This window comes from Parasteatoda tepidariorum, chromosome 6 (genome assembly GCF_982258835.1).
Source record: "Parasteatoda tepidariorum strain Cologne lab strain chromosome 6, Ptep-v5.0, whole genome shotgun sequence".
In the NCBI taxonomy this organism is placed as follows: Eukaryota; Metazoa; Arthropoda; class Arachnida; order Araneae; family Theridiidae; genus Parasteatoda; species Parasteatoda tepidariorum.
Window position 1 is genome coordinate 37,645,371 of NC_141760.1, and position 14,590 is coordinate 37,659,960.

The 14,590-nt window shown below is 30.9% G+C and overlaps 1 protein-coding gene across 3 annotated transcripts in view; it reads right to left on the bottom strand.

The window, feature by feature from the left end:
• Nucleotides 1-14,590, bottom strand: part of LOC107444065 (sodium-coupled monocarboxylate transporter 2) — an 81,970-nt gene that overhangs the window by 9,081 nt on the left and 58,299 nt on the right. For all 3 annotated transcript variants that reach the window (XM_071178821.2, XM_016058136.5, XM_087165669.1), the window contains exons 4-10: nt 11,985-12,036; nt 9,976-10,043; nt 8,228-8,382; nt 5,084-5,224; nt 3,875-4,004; nt 272-360; nt 48-163 (exon numbers count right to left, since the gene is read on the bottom strand). In XM_071178821.2, the coding sequence (XP_071034922.1) occupies nt 48-163; nt 272-360; nt 3,875-4,004; nt 5,084-5,224; nt 8,228-8,382; nt 9,976-10,043; nt 11,985-12,036 (751 nt within the window). The remainder of the gene's footprint in view (nt 1-47; nt 164-271; nt 361-3,874; nt 4,005-5,083; nt 5,225-8,227; nt 8,383-9,975; nt 10,044-11,984; nt 12,037-14,590) is intronic.

Sequence of the window (14,590 nt, forward strand, 5' to 3'; positions counted from 1 at the left end):
AACAGAAACACTTATTAATTCCTCTAACTGTATCTGTGAGATCTTACCTAGAGATTTTGTGAGTCTTGTTGCCCATACTTCAGTAATATCTTTACAGATAAATGGTTTAATGAAATCTTCCAGAGTTACTGCGGCTAATGAATTAACTCCTGATGACACTGTGCTAACCAGAAAAATATCAAAAATATAGGCTTGAAAAAGGCTTAAGCGAATATAGTTATAAAATTAAATAAAACAAGCGTTTAAATCTTTCAACATTGGAAATATTTACCTAAGAGCTCCGCTGAATATACCGGATACAAAAAGTCCTGGTATTCCTGGAAAAGCACCTAAGGTTTCCATGACAAATCTTGGAAATAGCTGAAAAAATTTCGAATTTAAAATACATGTATTGGATTTATTGATATGAATAATATTTTCTATCCTTTATTGTATTATGTGACATATCTACTACGAAATATTTATATGTTTATTGCAAGGGTATTAAACTTTTTTTTCCATGTAAGAGGATCACATTCTAGAATACCAGTTGGACAGTAGGTACCATTTATTTATTAGAACGAATTTGTAGTTCGATATTATACTTTTACATAGCATTTTATTGCAAACTAATAATGAAATATTTTAATTGTGGTCGCATAGTCGTTGACAGGTTGTAAAACGGTCGGTGGAAACCGTGGTGCCTGAAGGCATAGCGTTTGAGGACCTTTGCTTTAACGATATCTAAAACCATCACCTAAGCATCAGGACTAGTTTATGCCTCTTAACACAACTTAAGTTTTTTTTCTACTCAGGATATAAACTGCTGTTTGTAGAAAATGCAACACCATGAAGGAATCATCAGAATCAAATGAAATTCGCAGCAAATGTCAATTATAGGATATTATGCAAATTAATAAAGTTTCAGAGCCATCGCGCGTGCGTGGCGCGCGCAGCGCCCTCTGAATTGATGCTGAAAGCGTATAAATAAAGTGCTGTAGCGGGACGTTGAAAATAGTCTATGATTATTTGTTAGTGGCAAACGTTTAGTGAGACCTGAGTATGCCTCCACGACGGAAGAATAAGAAATTCAAGCAACTTACGGAGTTTGAACGAGGGAGGATAATCGGCCTTCGAGAAGGAGGATTTTCCTATCGCGCAATAGCAGCTCGTATGCAGCGGAACAGTTCCACAGTGATGCGAGTTTAGAAGCAGTGGACCGACGAGCACCGAACAACTCGAAAAACAGGCACTGGACGACAGAAGGTGACGTCAGAGCGCGATGATCGACACCTGCTCCGCATGGCAGTGAATGATCGCACAGCTTCCTCCAGGCAGCTGGCAGCACATTGGTCTACTGCTACAGGTGTACAATTGTCGGCTTCGTCAATTCGTCGTCGTCTGCTGCGCCGTGGATTGCGTGCAAGGGTGCCATTATACAGGATTCCCCTCACGGCGGATCATCGACGGCTGCGTCGGCAGTGGGCTCTTGAGCACAGAGACTGGCGAGCTGATTGGCACCAAGTTGTCTTTTCAGATGAATCACGCTTCAATTTGTGGACCCATGATGGCCGTGTTCGTGTTAGACGTTATGCCGGTCAACGCTGCCTTCCTGAGTGTATTATTGAACGACATAGTGGTCGAACACCCGGAGTTATGGTCTGGGGTGCGATTTCGTATCATGGACGATCCAATTTGATACGAATTGAGGGTAATCTCAATAGCAACAGATACGTCCGTGAAGTGCTACAGCCCGAAGTCGTTCCTTTCCTTCAAGGCATCCCTGGAGCTATCTTTCAGCAGGATAATGCACGCCCACATGTTGCGCGGACTGTTAGAGACTTCTGTTCAGCACAACGCATGCAACTTCTTCCTTGGCCTGCTTATTCGCCGGATATGTCGCCTATTGAGCACGTGTGGGATATGGTTGGTCGGCGTCTCACTCGTGATCCGCGTCCTGCAGTTTCCAAAGACGAACTTTGGTTGCGCATACAAGCGATATGGAATTCTCTTCCTCAAGCAGATATTCAACATCTGTTTGACTCCATGCCACGTCGTATAGCAGCACTTATTGCAGCGCGTGGTGGCTGCACCAAATACTGATTTCGGACGCTTAATTTGTTTCTTTTGTTTTGAAAATTTCATCATTTATTTGTATCAGTACAAGTCGTTTCTGCATTAAATTTCATTTGATTCTGATGATTCTTTCATGGTGTTGCATTTTCTACAAACAGCAGTTTAGTAAGTGGTAAGTAATCTGATATGGATTATTTTTCTGAGATGTTGTTGAGGACAGCTACAAGTGTATTTAGTGAAGATTTAAAGAAAGCAACAACATATTTTTCTGTAAACAGAGTCTTCTAAAGAAAAAAAATAACTAAGAATTTCCAATTTTCAAAAAATTTTCCATTCAATATCTATTCAATTCCAGTAAGAAAGAAGGGTTTAAAAATTCAATAATATCGGTGTATTAGTTTTTAAGAAATCGTGTTCTTCGCAAGGATACTTATATCTAGATTCCAAAATAATCGGTTAAACTTTGAATCATATTATTGGTAACTTGAACCATATTACAGAGCGAATTCTCTTCAACCATAACGAGTAAAATGAAACCCATGTTTAAAGTTGAACCATAGTATCATGCAATCAAAACTAAGAAGTAAGATTATATGGATGGCTCAACTTAGCATCATTTAAAAATCGCAGCAAATTTGAATCATAATAGAGATGTCCGAACCCGAGACTGAACTATACACTTGAGTGGAATATATCAATCAATTGTCGAAATTTTGTGGTTGCCAATGGTAACTAGGTGTTCTATTAGGCGATTTTCATTCACGTCACAAGTAAAAAGTATTCCTATTGGCTGCTACTGCTAAAGGATTGATCATTGATAGATTTTTGGTGAACAGGTAAATGAAGACACGTCAACTTAGACATCTCTGTATGACTCAACACCTTTAAATTTCAAACAATCTAGCGAGTCTTCAAAGATCAGTTCTCAACGGTTAAAGTTTTAAGACTCTTAAAGGAAAAATTTAGTTATTATTGTTAGTTTAGTTTTTTTTTATCTTAAATATAAGAGAATAGACCCATCTCTGATATTTTTCAACATAATATAAAAAATACAAGATTGGAAAATTTCATAATCTTAATTAAAGAAAAAAAATTTCTTGCCCTATAAAACCCATACAACTTTTCAGTTATAAAGTGTAACAAAGTAAGTGGAAGAAAATTTTTAGGTTTAAGGTTCGATTGACAAGCTAAACAATTCGGTAATTAGAAATTTACTATTAGAAAGAAAATGCTAATTAGTACAATATTAAAAAAATATAATTTTTCTTCCGATCAAGACGTTGTCTTTTCTACGAGATATTGTGAAAATCAGAGAGAAAAGTCGTACGACATAGACCATGCGAGTATGTTTTGCACCAAGTTTATCTTAGTGCCCATTTTGAAAACCGAAGCATCTAAAATAATCTACAAATAAATGTAAATTAATGTAAATAAATATATAAATTTTATTTATAATGCGATCAATAAATTTATCTTGACAGACAAGCTTTTTTGTAAACGTTCCCAGTATTACCCTTATTATATAATAGAGAAATCCTCATTTCATAAATATAACAGAGAAATACATCTTATGAAGCTAAAATATCGATTCCTTATGTATAATTAGGAATGTAAACTGATGCTCAAAGTTTCATAGCAGTAAAATATTATAGTCTAACTCTTGGCCAAGGTCTAACTCGCCATGGTCTCGCCAAGGTCTAACTATTCGCAATTAGATTGGTGTATATCAATTTACAATACTTCAAGTATGTTCTCATTACTTGCTTGCAACTTGAAATGGTATTACATTGTTAAATGATAACAGATTAAATATATCTACCTGGTCTGGAGCTTGAATAAGATTTGTCCCAATAGGATCACAGTCATGATAGAATGCATAAATGACCAGCCCGGAAAAGCCAGTGATCATAACAAGTAATATCAACGCAGGCAAGTTGATCCATAAACATCTAAAAATATGAAATATACACTTTTTTGTAACCCTTCTCGAATAATGCTCCACTGTCTATTGTTATTCTATATGGGTGGATGATTGATGTATTTCAAAATTAACATAACATTTATAATGACAATTTTTACAGAAAAAGTTCATTGTTATATTCAGAGGCGAAAATACATTTTAAACAGAGAAATTAAACCGTCAGGAAATAATTGAAACTTGTATTTAAGCCAAAACAGAGTTCCAGTTTAATTTTGAACACTCTAACAAATCATAAACTGATCAAACTTTGGATTTACGTTGCAGACTGGGGGCAGTGGTGAAGAAATGATTGAAACTTGCATTATCATCAGATATACACAGAAGAGCCATTACATTATGACCACCCTGCTAATAATATGTAGGACCACCTTCAGCCCTTAAAACTGTTAGCACCCGCCGTGGCATTGATACCACAGGGTGCTGATAGGTAGTCTGGGGTATCTGGTACCAAGCGCTCACCAACTGGTCCTGCAATTCCCTCACTTTGCGAGAGGGTAGTGTATCAGCACGAATTTGGTTTTCCAAGTAGGACCACAAATGCTCCATTGGATTAAGGTCAGGTGAATTTGGGGGCCAAGACATGACTTGAAAGTCACTGGTATGTTCCTCGACGATTCGACCCTTATGACAAGGTGCATTATCCTGTTGGGAAACACCACCCCCCGCAGGAAAAACTGTTGCCATGAATGGGTGAACCTGGTCTGTAACTATGTTCAAGTAGTTTACAGACGCCAGGGATTGTTCTATGAGGATTATGGGTCCTAATGTGCCACATGAAAACCTGGGCAAGCCCATTGTTGTAGATGGAGGGTGGTCATAATGTAACGGCTCTTCGGTGTATGTAAGATATTTAAGTGCTCTAACAAGTTGAAATGTAATCAAGACGATAAAATTTCGTTTGGCGACAATTTGATTTTAAATTCTGCGTGTAGCGGTCAGAAAACGATATCCATTACCTTATCGAACTCGTATTGTCATCAGACATGGAGTCTTATAGATATTTGATCATTCTAGCTAGTCTGTAAGTGGTATATATTTTATACGTACCCTTGCGCACCCTTTAGACTGCCGACGGTTAAATATCTCTGAATCATCGCTTGACTTGCTGCATAGTTTCCCATCCAAGTAATATATCCACCGATCACTAAGCTCCAAAATGTATGACGAACTGTAGGATCTAAATCGAACCTAGAAAGAACAGATATATGTAACATATATAAAAATTTTTTTTTGTGTAAGAGATGAAATTGCTTATTTCACTTGATACAAATGACCGGAATAGCCTGGTTGGTAGGACGTTGGACTCGTGCTCGTGAGAATAGGAGTTTGAATCCAGTAGGCTGAATCCCTATGTACTAAATTCCCAAATAGCTCCAGAATCCCCTTGCATGAAATGGTGACTCGTGCACGTTAAATCAGACGGGGTCAAAAAGTTCTCCAAGTTCCCGTAACAAATCAATACCTCTGAGGGTACGGAATTGAATCGATGGTGGTTCAGGTCAGAATTATGATCCGCGGATGGTCAGGTCAAAATTATGGTTTTGCGGATCTGCGTATGGTTTAGGTCAAAATTATGATCTGCGGATGGAGGAGACGTCCGCATAAAGTGGAATGTGACGTATGTGTGTGGTAAAACTGCATTCTTGGCCATAGATGGCGCACTGAAAAACAAGAAGTGCTCCTTTTGCCCTAAAAATTTGTCTGATTTCAAGCAGGCTTGCAGATATTTGCAAATGGCAGTTTGAAAAACAACAACTTGATGCAAATGATATTTATAAAGTCCTAGTTAAGGATAGTGAGTTAGAATTAAACTAGTAAAATCTTGAAAAATAAAGTTGACTTTAGTTTAGTAATTTTATACGAGTTTTTACAATTTAAACGTTAGGATAAGCATTATTTCTGAGTTAAATTTATACCTTTTTGATGATAATTTTTTAAATCAGAAATTAAATATTTTTTTCAAATTAAGCGAGAAAGTTGAAGCATTTTTGATAGAGAATGTTTTACTGTAGGGACTTTACACTTAGAAAAAATGTATGGTCAAAATAATCAGAATATGGTAAAATTTACCGTGTTTCTAGCTCTATGAGAGCACCAAAAATCTCGATAATTTTTTCCAAAACGCTTCGGTAAAGGTTTTTGTAAACTTAACAATAAAATATTGTGTTATTATATGTGATAAAATTTGATAAATACAGTAAAACTTGGTGATTTTAACATGATACTTTAAGACATTGGTTAAATTTACTTTTCAGTTTTCAATTTTTTATTAAATTTGTAGTAATGAGAACAATAATTTTGAAAACCATAATTTCCGGTAAACCATTGCCATACGAACGGAGAAATTACTAAATAAATGGTTTAAGCTCCGTATATTTTGATTTTACTTACCAGTATTATAGATTTTTGCTTTTATACAGTGTTATTTTTTTGATTTAATACAGTGTGATTTTACTAGAATTTTTTTTATATCCCCCATCGTCACACTAGGCTTATTCTTTAAATTAACATTTTAGGCACTTTTCCATTTCATCGGCATTGGCGATGAAGTCGCCAATGCAGAGTTACTGAATGCAAATAAATTCAAATTCTTTTTATATATTTATTTATTGAAATTTTTCAAGCGGCGTGCTTTTTTTAAAAAAAATAAATAGTTAAAATAGCCGAGATTGCTTGTGCCGGGGAAATGGAGAAGTACCTATTTTTACTGAAAATAAATAATGGGATGCCTGCAAGTGACGTAGAGTCGGCATGTCGTATCGTGGGTATCCTAATTCGGTTGTTAAGGTGTTGTTAGTAATTTTGCAACACGGTGATCTATAATATCATCAAATTTTATTGCATCCTAAACACACCTCCAAGCTAAAACAAAAAATGGTGTAAGTTAATGCATCTTAATTTTCTAGCACAATACCATGATACAATTTAAAATGAGCTATGGTCCAATTTAGCACCTTATTAAGATTTGAACAACATAATGGTTTAAGGCTGAACTGAATTTTCTGAGTGTGCTATTAAATCCAATATACATTGTTCCTTGTGTTTCTCATCTGTTGTCAGCATGGGTGCAAAGTATTGCATCAGAAAATTATCGTTTGGATATTTTTGAGCATAATTATTTTTAGCATTTTTTTTATTCCATTATCACATCGTTTGCATGATTCTTATTGAATTCTAATCATGAATTGAGAGTTCAGTTCTTGTTTTTGTTCTACTGCACGCAAGAAGAGCTTCTGTTAGTTTTTTTTTTATCGCTTTCAAGGTGAGCTTTTTTTTTGCAATAAATATCTGGCAATTGTTTACTTAAAGTAGCTAAGCTGAAAGTTTCAACTAAGCTTTTAACAAAGGATGTGTATGATATTTCAATGACATACGTGTTTGATTCAAAACTGTACGTAGAATTATAAGTTTTTTTCATATTTACCAATATAACAGTGTATACGATTCGATATAGTATATTTTATAATAGTATGTAATATGTATGATAAACTAATATGTAAAACTAACTTTGTTATCTCGGATAATCGAGTTGGTAAAAAGTAGAGAACAAGTAAAGTAAAGAGAGCTACAAACATGGTCAAATCTTTTGTAAGTTTAGACCTAAAACGCTATTTTTCGAAGCTCTGTCGTCAATGAAAATAAAAAAGCCATAGTTTAAGTGCCTTACCACTTGAAGCAATGTGATGATATTAAACTATATAATCTTGCAGTGAAGAATTATATGGGTTTTAGAACAAACAAATAACGTAAATATTTTAAAAGTAATTAAACTTTTTTAAAAATCACCAATTTGGTGACCATTTTCCTTTTATATGAAAATCATCAAAATCACTACTTTATTCTCAGATTTTGCAAATTTTTATGAGCCCAGATGATGCAGCATTGGAGTAATTTTTTAAATATTAAGAAACTAGACCACAAACGCTTTTTATTTTCACAAAACTATTGGTTTTTCTCCATAGTGACGTTTTGCGCCATTTTAAAAAGGCCATTTTAAAAATAGCCAGTGCTCTCCTTAGTTAGGTTAAACTTGATATAACAGTCATGAGTAACAGTTGCAAACTTACATCAGTTATAAAAATAGCATATTATTTGTAAAAAAGCATCTTTTCATATTATTACGGAGCTTTCGAAAAACAGCCGTGTTGAGTTGTTTAAATAAAACTTAATTTAAAAAAAAATTGGACTTACTTAAGAAATTCTATTCTGCCTCCTTTCAGAGCCCGCTCCCACACGACATCAAACCCTCCTATGTCATAAGTTCCTTTAATCAGAATGACTAAGATAGATATATACATCATTATGGATTGAAAGAAATCCGTCCACACAACTGCTTTCATGCCACCCTATTCAAAAACACACAAAAAATTTTTTTTTTTAAAATATGGATTGACTCCGTTTTAGAAGAAATGCATCTGACAGAATACAATAAAATGTTAACATATTTTATCATAACGCAAGCACATATAAAACAATCATATTGAATTCATTTGTTATAATAATGATAATAATAGCACTGTTAGAAATTTCTCAGACAAAATGGTTAAATAACTATTTGTTGTATTACCATATTCAACAAAAATAGTCAAGTTATCATAATAAAGGTGGTATTCAAACTGTTAAATTTGAGAAAAATCGCTTATTGATCATTCCATTTTTTTCACTCCAAATTATGTATATAGTATGTAGAAAAGCACGGTACTTGATTTGTTTTCTTAAATATATAAAATATTAAAAAGAGCAAGCAGACATTGATTTGTTGTTAATTTTAAGCAAATCTAAACAATTATCATATTTTAGCTTTTTTCTGATTACATTTGTACAAGTAATACATTTACAAGATGATTGAGTTTGTATGGATAATATCCTGCATGTGTAAAACTGTTTTTATACTTATCATTATTTGAAATTTTGTTTCAAAACCAACATTTATTTTGTTATCAGCATGTTTTTTTTATACATTTGCAAATTGATTTCAAAAAGTAAAGTGTTTTAAAAGAGTAAAATTTCACAAGTGTTTAGTTTTTTGTAGTTTTGGATAAAAACGACGCTAACCATATACAATATGGATTTTATTTTTAATTTAATTGTCGGGTATGAAACCTAAATTAAGATTTTTAATGATAAAACGATGAAAAATCTTCATTCCTCTAATTAAATATTTTAAATACATTTATTTTTTAGAGGTCAAAAGGTTCTCAATTACCTTAAACATTATACATAAATTTAGGGTACCGCCGAAAAAAGGCTAATTAATTTTAGGGTTCCGAAGCCGAAAAAAATTGAGAACCGGTACTCGATAATATTACTTTTTCCTAGAGACTAATTTTTAGTAAAAGTGTCTTAGCCATTGTAGGGAAAAAACATTTCACTTTAAGACCGCACTTTAAAATTTGAAAAATCTAAAGTAAGTTAAAATTTTATTCATGAATCTTTTCAGATAGATTTCTTCAGAGGTATCTATCTATATGTAAAAAAGAATCTTCCAGAAGTTTACTCAAGAGAAAAAAATTCTAAATCGGAGGTTTGTATTCTTCACTTTTCCTTTTCATGATGTTCAAAGTGATGGTAATTTAATTTTTGTTAGCCGTTAACTATGTCCTATCCAATTAGCGTTGAAGTTTTGAAAATATTCTCTAATGCAGATAATTTTCATTAGGCAAAAAAAAATCATTATTTTCGATTATTGAAGAAATTTTTAATTCTGTGGAAATATTTTTGCTTCAGCTAAAGTGATTAAGAAGAAATAACAATGTTTCAAAAAATTAAGCTTAATCTTTTTTGAATTTTAAAAATCCTGAATTGCATATTTTTATCAACTAAAATACTATTAGTATCAAGGAAAACCATACTTAACGAATTAAACTTAATAGTTTTGAACATTTTATCGAGATATATATAATTTGAAATAAATGTAAATATTTTTAGCAGCTACTTACTATACTTGTGTAGAAAGTGCAAACTAATCCAAGGGATATAATAGCTGTCCATAAGTTTATTCCAGTAACTGAAAAAACCAACAATTTATGTAATGTGTATTTTTGTATTTATGTTCACTAACTTGACTTTCAAAAACTAAAAGTGGAAAAATTATTTAAATTGACTTTTTATGACTTAGTATAAACCTTAATGAACTATAACTTCAGAGAAATTCACTCCCAACCCAAATAGTTTTTTTCGTTAGTAAAGTAGTACAACTAGTGTAACACGATAGAAGGTTTATAATATTAATTAGATTTTAAAATATTTTATTATAGATTAATATAGTATTCAGTGTTATATTACAGTATTTTTTACAGCACAGTATTCAGACTTATTAGAGTATTCAGTTTTTTAACATTTTACAAATTGCTTTCATTAGCACGCATATTTTTGTTTAGTAATAACAATAAAAAAGAACCGGAAAGCTAAGAGAACCTTAAAAAGCAGAAATTTATACTTACCAATGTCCAAGTTTGGTCTTACCAAATATCCTCTGGGCATGTTTGTTTTGCGCTTTACACGCTATTTTTTTGAGTTATAATTTAAAAATGCATATTGACTCAAAAAAGTATGTTTTATAAATTTTTCAAAATACTTTAAGGTTTAAGCAGTTATCAATAATTATAGTTAGTAACGCGATGTTTAAACGAAAATTGTGCAATCTCTTAAATATCTTTAAATGATCTTCTAGACTTAGACAATTGAATTTTGGTAAATAAAGTTTTTCAAAAGGTACTGCAACATAAGGAAACTTGGAATCCACAGAATTAAAAAAACGATATGAAATTTTTTTTACTTTTGAAAACTCGTTGTAATTATCGTATTTTCAGGGTTAAACTTAAGTACACTTAAAAAAAAAGGATTACATGTTATGCTAATAAACTACTTAACTAATTCTAGTTTATTTTGTTTCTATGACCACGAATAACTTATTGCTAAATAACTAGATGAGAGAAACTTCTTATTCTTTAGAAAATTCTTAAGGACTAACATGTCAGGTTAAAACACCTGGCTGAAAACAGTTTTTCAAAATTAACCGTATATATAGCATTTTTATTCAGATCAACTGCCAGTGAAATATTTTCTAAATTTTTGAAAATATGACAAAAAAATACAGTATCAAATAATTAAAACAGTCAAACATTGTCTTATGGTACTTTTTTTTATAAAAAAAATTAAAATTAATATTTATAAAATTGTTGTGATGGACGCATTATATGATTAATGGTGTAAACCTCTTGGATAAATAAATAAGTAAAGGCTGCACATGCTATTTTGGGGATCAGAATGTTTCTGTCAATATGTCAAAACATATTTAACCTATATTTCAACCCTCACCTACATGCTGAGGGTCAGGTACGGCGATATGTTTATGAATTGAGAAATTACCCTGTTCTTATTAGGTATCAAAATATAAAACAATTATCTACATGTCTAGAATTTAAGTTTTTAAATCTATTTTCTTTTATTCTACAATTCACACAGAGTATTTCTTTTTAACTACTTAGTAAACAGAATACGTGATTTACACAGTTAAAAAAAATATTTGCGTTTTGTCAATTAGTCTTTGCTTTTAATTTTATCCGAAGAATAAGTAATGAAAGAAAATTTTTGTGAAAGAAAATAACACAGACATTTCCGAATGTTTTTTATTTATGACTTCTAATTAACATTCAGTTACATTCCTTCAGTTTTTTTTCTTCAAATTGTAAAGAGATACTTTTAACTGCGTTCTAAAGAAAAGTTAAAATTATTGTTACATTTGCTTCAATTAAACCTTTTTTAAATTTTCTGAATAAAATATTCTTCTTTTACAATAGTTTCCCATTGCTTTTGAAAAGTGCAAAGGGAAGAGCTTAAATAAATTTTTTATTTTGTAAATTCATTCAAAATAAATTTTTAAAACCATTAAAATGAATTGGTTAGATTTAATAAAAAGATTCTACAAAGGTAATGGAGGTCTCACCTTCTGACAAAGCTAAAGCTGGAGCATACAAGACAACAGGCATATACATCATCTGAAATATACATAAATACAATCAGTCATGTCACCGAAACAAGTTTAAACATTAATAGGAATATGATATAATGTTATAGTTGGCATAGATTAATAAATCATGTTGATAATTTATTATCTGGTTAATTTATGATTATCTGGCTTATACCTGGATTATAAATCATTTTGCTAATTTATCCGAAGGAATAGGAATTGAGAAGAAGAGTGTTTGAAACTTTTGTCCCCTGCATGTATCCTTTGCATAATACTATAAAGAAGATTTCGAAATGATTGAATTTAAAGTTTTTCAATGTCATATATTAGTGTCATCATTAGTGTCATTTAAGACACTAATGCCTTTTTTAATTAAGCTTCTAAAGTCATTCTATCAGTGTTATATAATAGAGCCAACTCACATTTACTTAACATTGGAGAAAAATTAAATATTTCAATGATGAGTCAAAATTTTTAAAAAATGTTAAATTCGCACATGCAATGAAAAAAAAGTTATATATTTTTTTCCATTTTTCTTGCTTTGCTTCATTAATTTATAAACAGAGAAAAAATAACGTTAAAACTATAGAAAAATGGTAAAATTTACCGTGTTTCTGGCTCTATGGGGGACAACAAAAAGCTCGGTAGTATTTACCGAAGCTCTTTGGTAATGATTTTGGTAAAATTAACAATAAAATACGGTTTTATAATATGTTATAAAATTTGATAAATGTGGTTAAATTTACACATTTTATCACGATAACTCAAAGCATGGCATAAAAACCATTAATTCGGTTAAATTTACTTTTTAGTTTTGTATTTTTTACTAAATGTGTGTTAACTAGAACTAAAATTTTCAAAACCAGAATTTCCGAGTGACCGTTATCATATGACCGGAAAAATCATCAAATGAATGGGTAAATATCGTATATTTTGATTTTATTAACCAGAATTATAGCCATATAGAACAATAATTTTACCCGAATATTTTTCTCCGTTTATTTAAGTTCACTTTATGAATTTTAGTTAATTATTGCACGTTGATAATTTATTACTACATGTTATTTCTTTATTAAAGCGTGTTTTTTTATCACTAAATGTTTTATTTATGCCTATATCTTTTTTAACACTTGCATGCATTTATTAATACATGCTGCCTGTTTATTACATCAGTTATTCCTTTAAATCTACCTGTTGTTTAAATATTGAAGCACGCTTGATTAATTACTAAGTGCTTTTTTATTTTCATGTATAACTAAATATTAATTTACACGTTAATTATTATAAGTTTTAGAAGAACGTATTATAAACATTAAATACATATTTTTATTTATAACTACATTTTCATATTTTGTGTCATAGTTTCGGATTTTGTATTATTTCTTTGAGTCTTCTTTTTAAAACCGTTTTTGTTAGTTTCTTTTATTGCAGAATTAAAGCTTCATATGTTGTGAAAATTCTGATCGAAAAACCATTCAAACCATTTATTTAGCAATTAATGGAAATGGTTTTCCGGAAATTCCATATTAGTAAAAAATTGACAAGTGATAAATAAATTTAACCAAATAAATGGTTTTTATGTTGTGCCTTTAGGTATCATGAAAGTATTATCAAATTTAGCAAATTTCATCACAGACTTTAAAACATTTCATTGTCAATTTTACCGAAATCATTACCGAAGGGCTTTAGTAAAAATTACCAAGCTTTTGGGTGTTCCCATAGAGCCAGAAACGCTATAAATTTTACCATTTTTTACAGTTTTGACCATACTTTTTTTCTAAATGGGAGTCCAAAATAGCTAAAATGAGATTATGTCATTAATTATTTTTAGTAAAACTCATTTAATGCAGTTTTCATAAGGTAATGTATTTTTGTCTTTATATTAAAAAGTTTAGCTAGTTTATAATTTTCTTGAAAAAAAAAACTGTATTAAAACCATTATTTATAAGTGTTTTCCTTAATAAGTTTTCTAACAAAAAATCTATATATTTCTTGACAGTTTTTTTTTCAAAATATTTTGTTTGATGTGACCGACATGAACTAATCTCTCAAGATTCAGAGGCTGTGAGACTTTGTTGACATTTCCAAAAGAAAGATTTTTTGGTATTGGTTAAATATCAATAAAAAAGGTTCAATCATTTTTTTAAAGTTTCAAATAAGACTTACGCGAGATTTCAATTAATAAAAAGCAAATTTTCTTTGAGAAGAGTAATTATTTGACTTTTTGAAAATCTTCTTTTAAAATTCAAGAAAAGTCAAGACTTTGAAAATTTTTTTCAGGACTTTTTTATGCACCGAATTCCGCTAATAAAAAAATAGATTTCCAAAATATTTGTTCGGATGAATGAAAACTGCTTATATTATCTCTTGGAGTGTTTTTAAATTTTATTCTTACTTAGAATTTCAAATCAATTCAAAAAATTAATAAGTAAAATGTAGAAACACTCTCAATTAAAAAAAAATACGTAAAAACTTCGGAAAAAGCTGAGAGAGTTGAAATAAACAAACAAACAATAGAACAAAGTTTTAATCACATTAATTTTACTGATAAAAGTAGTTTATTCATTTTAAATCAATTTTAT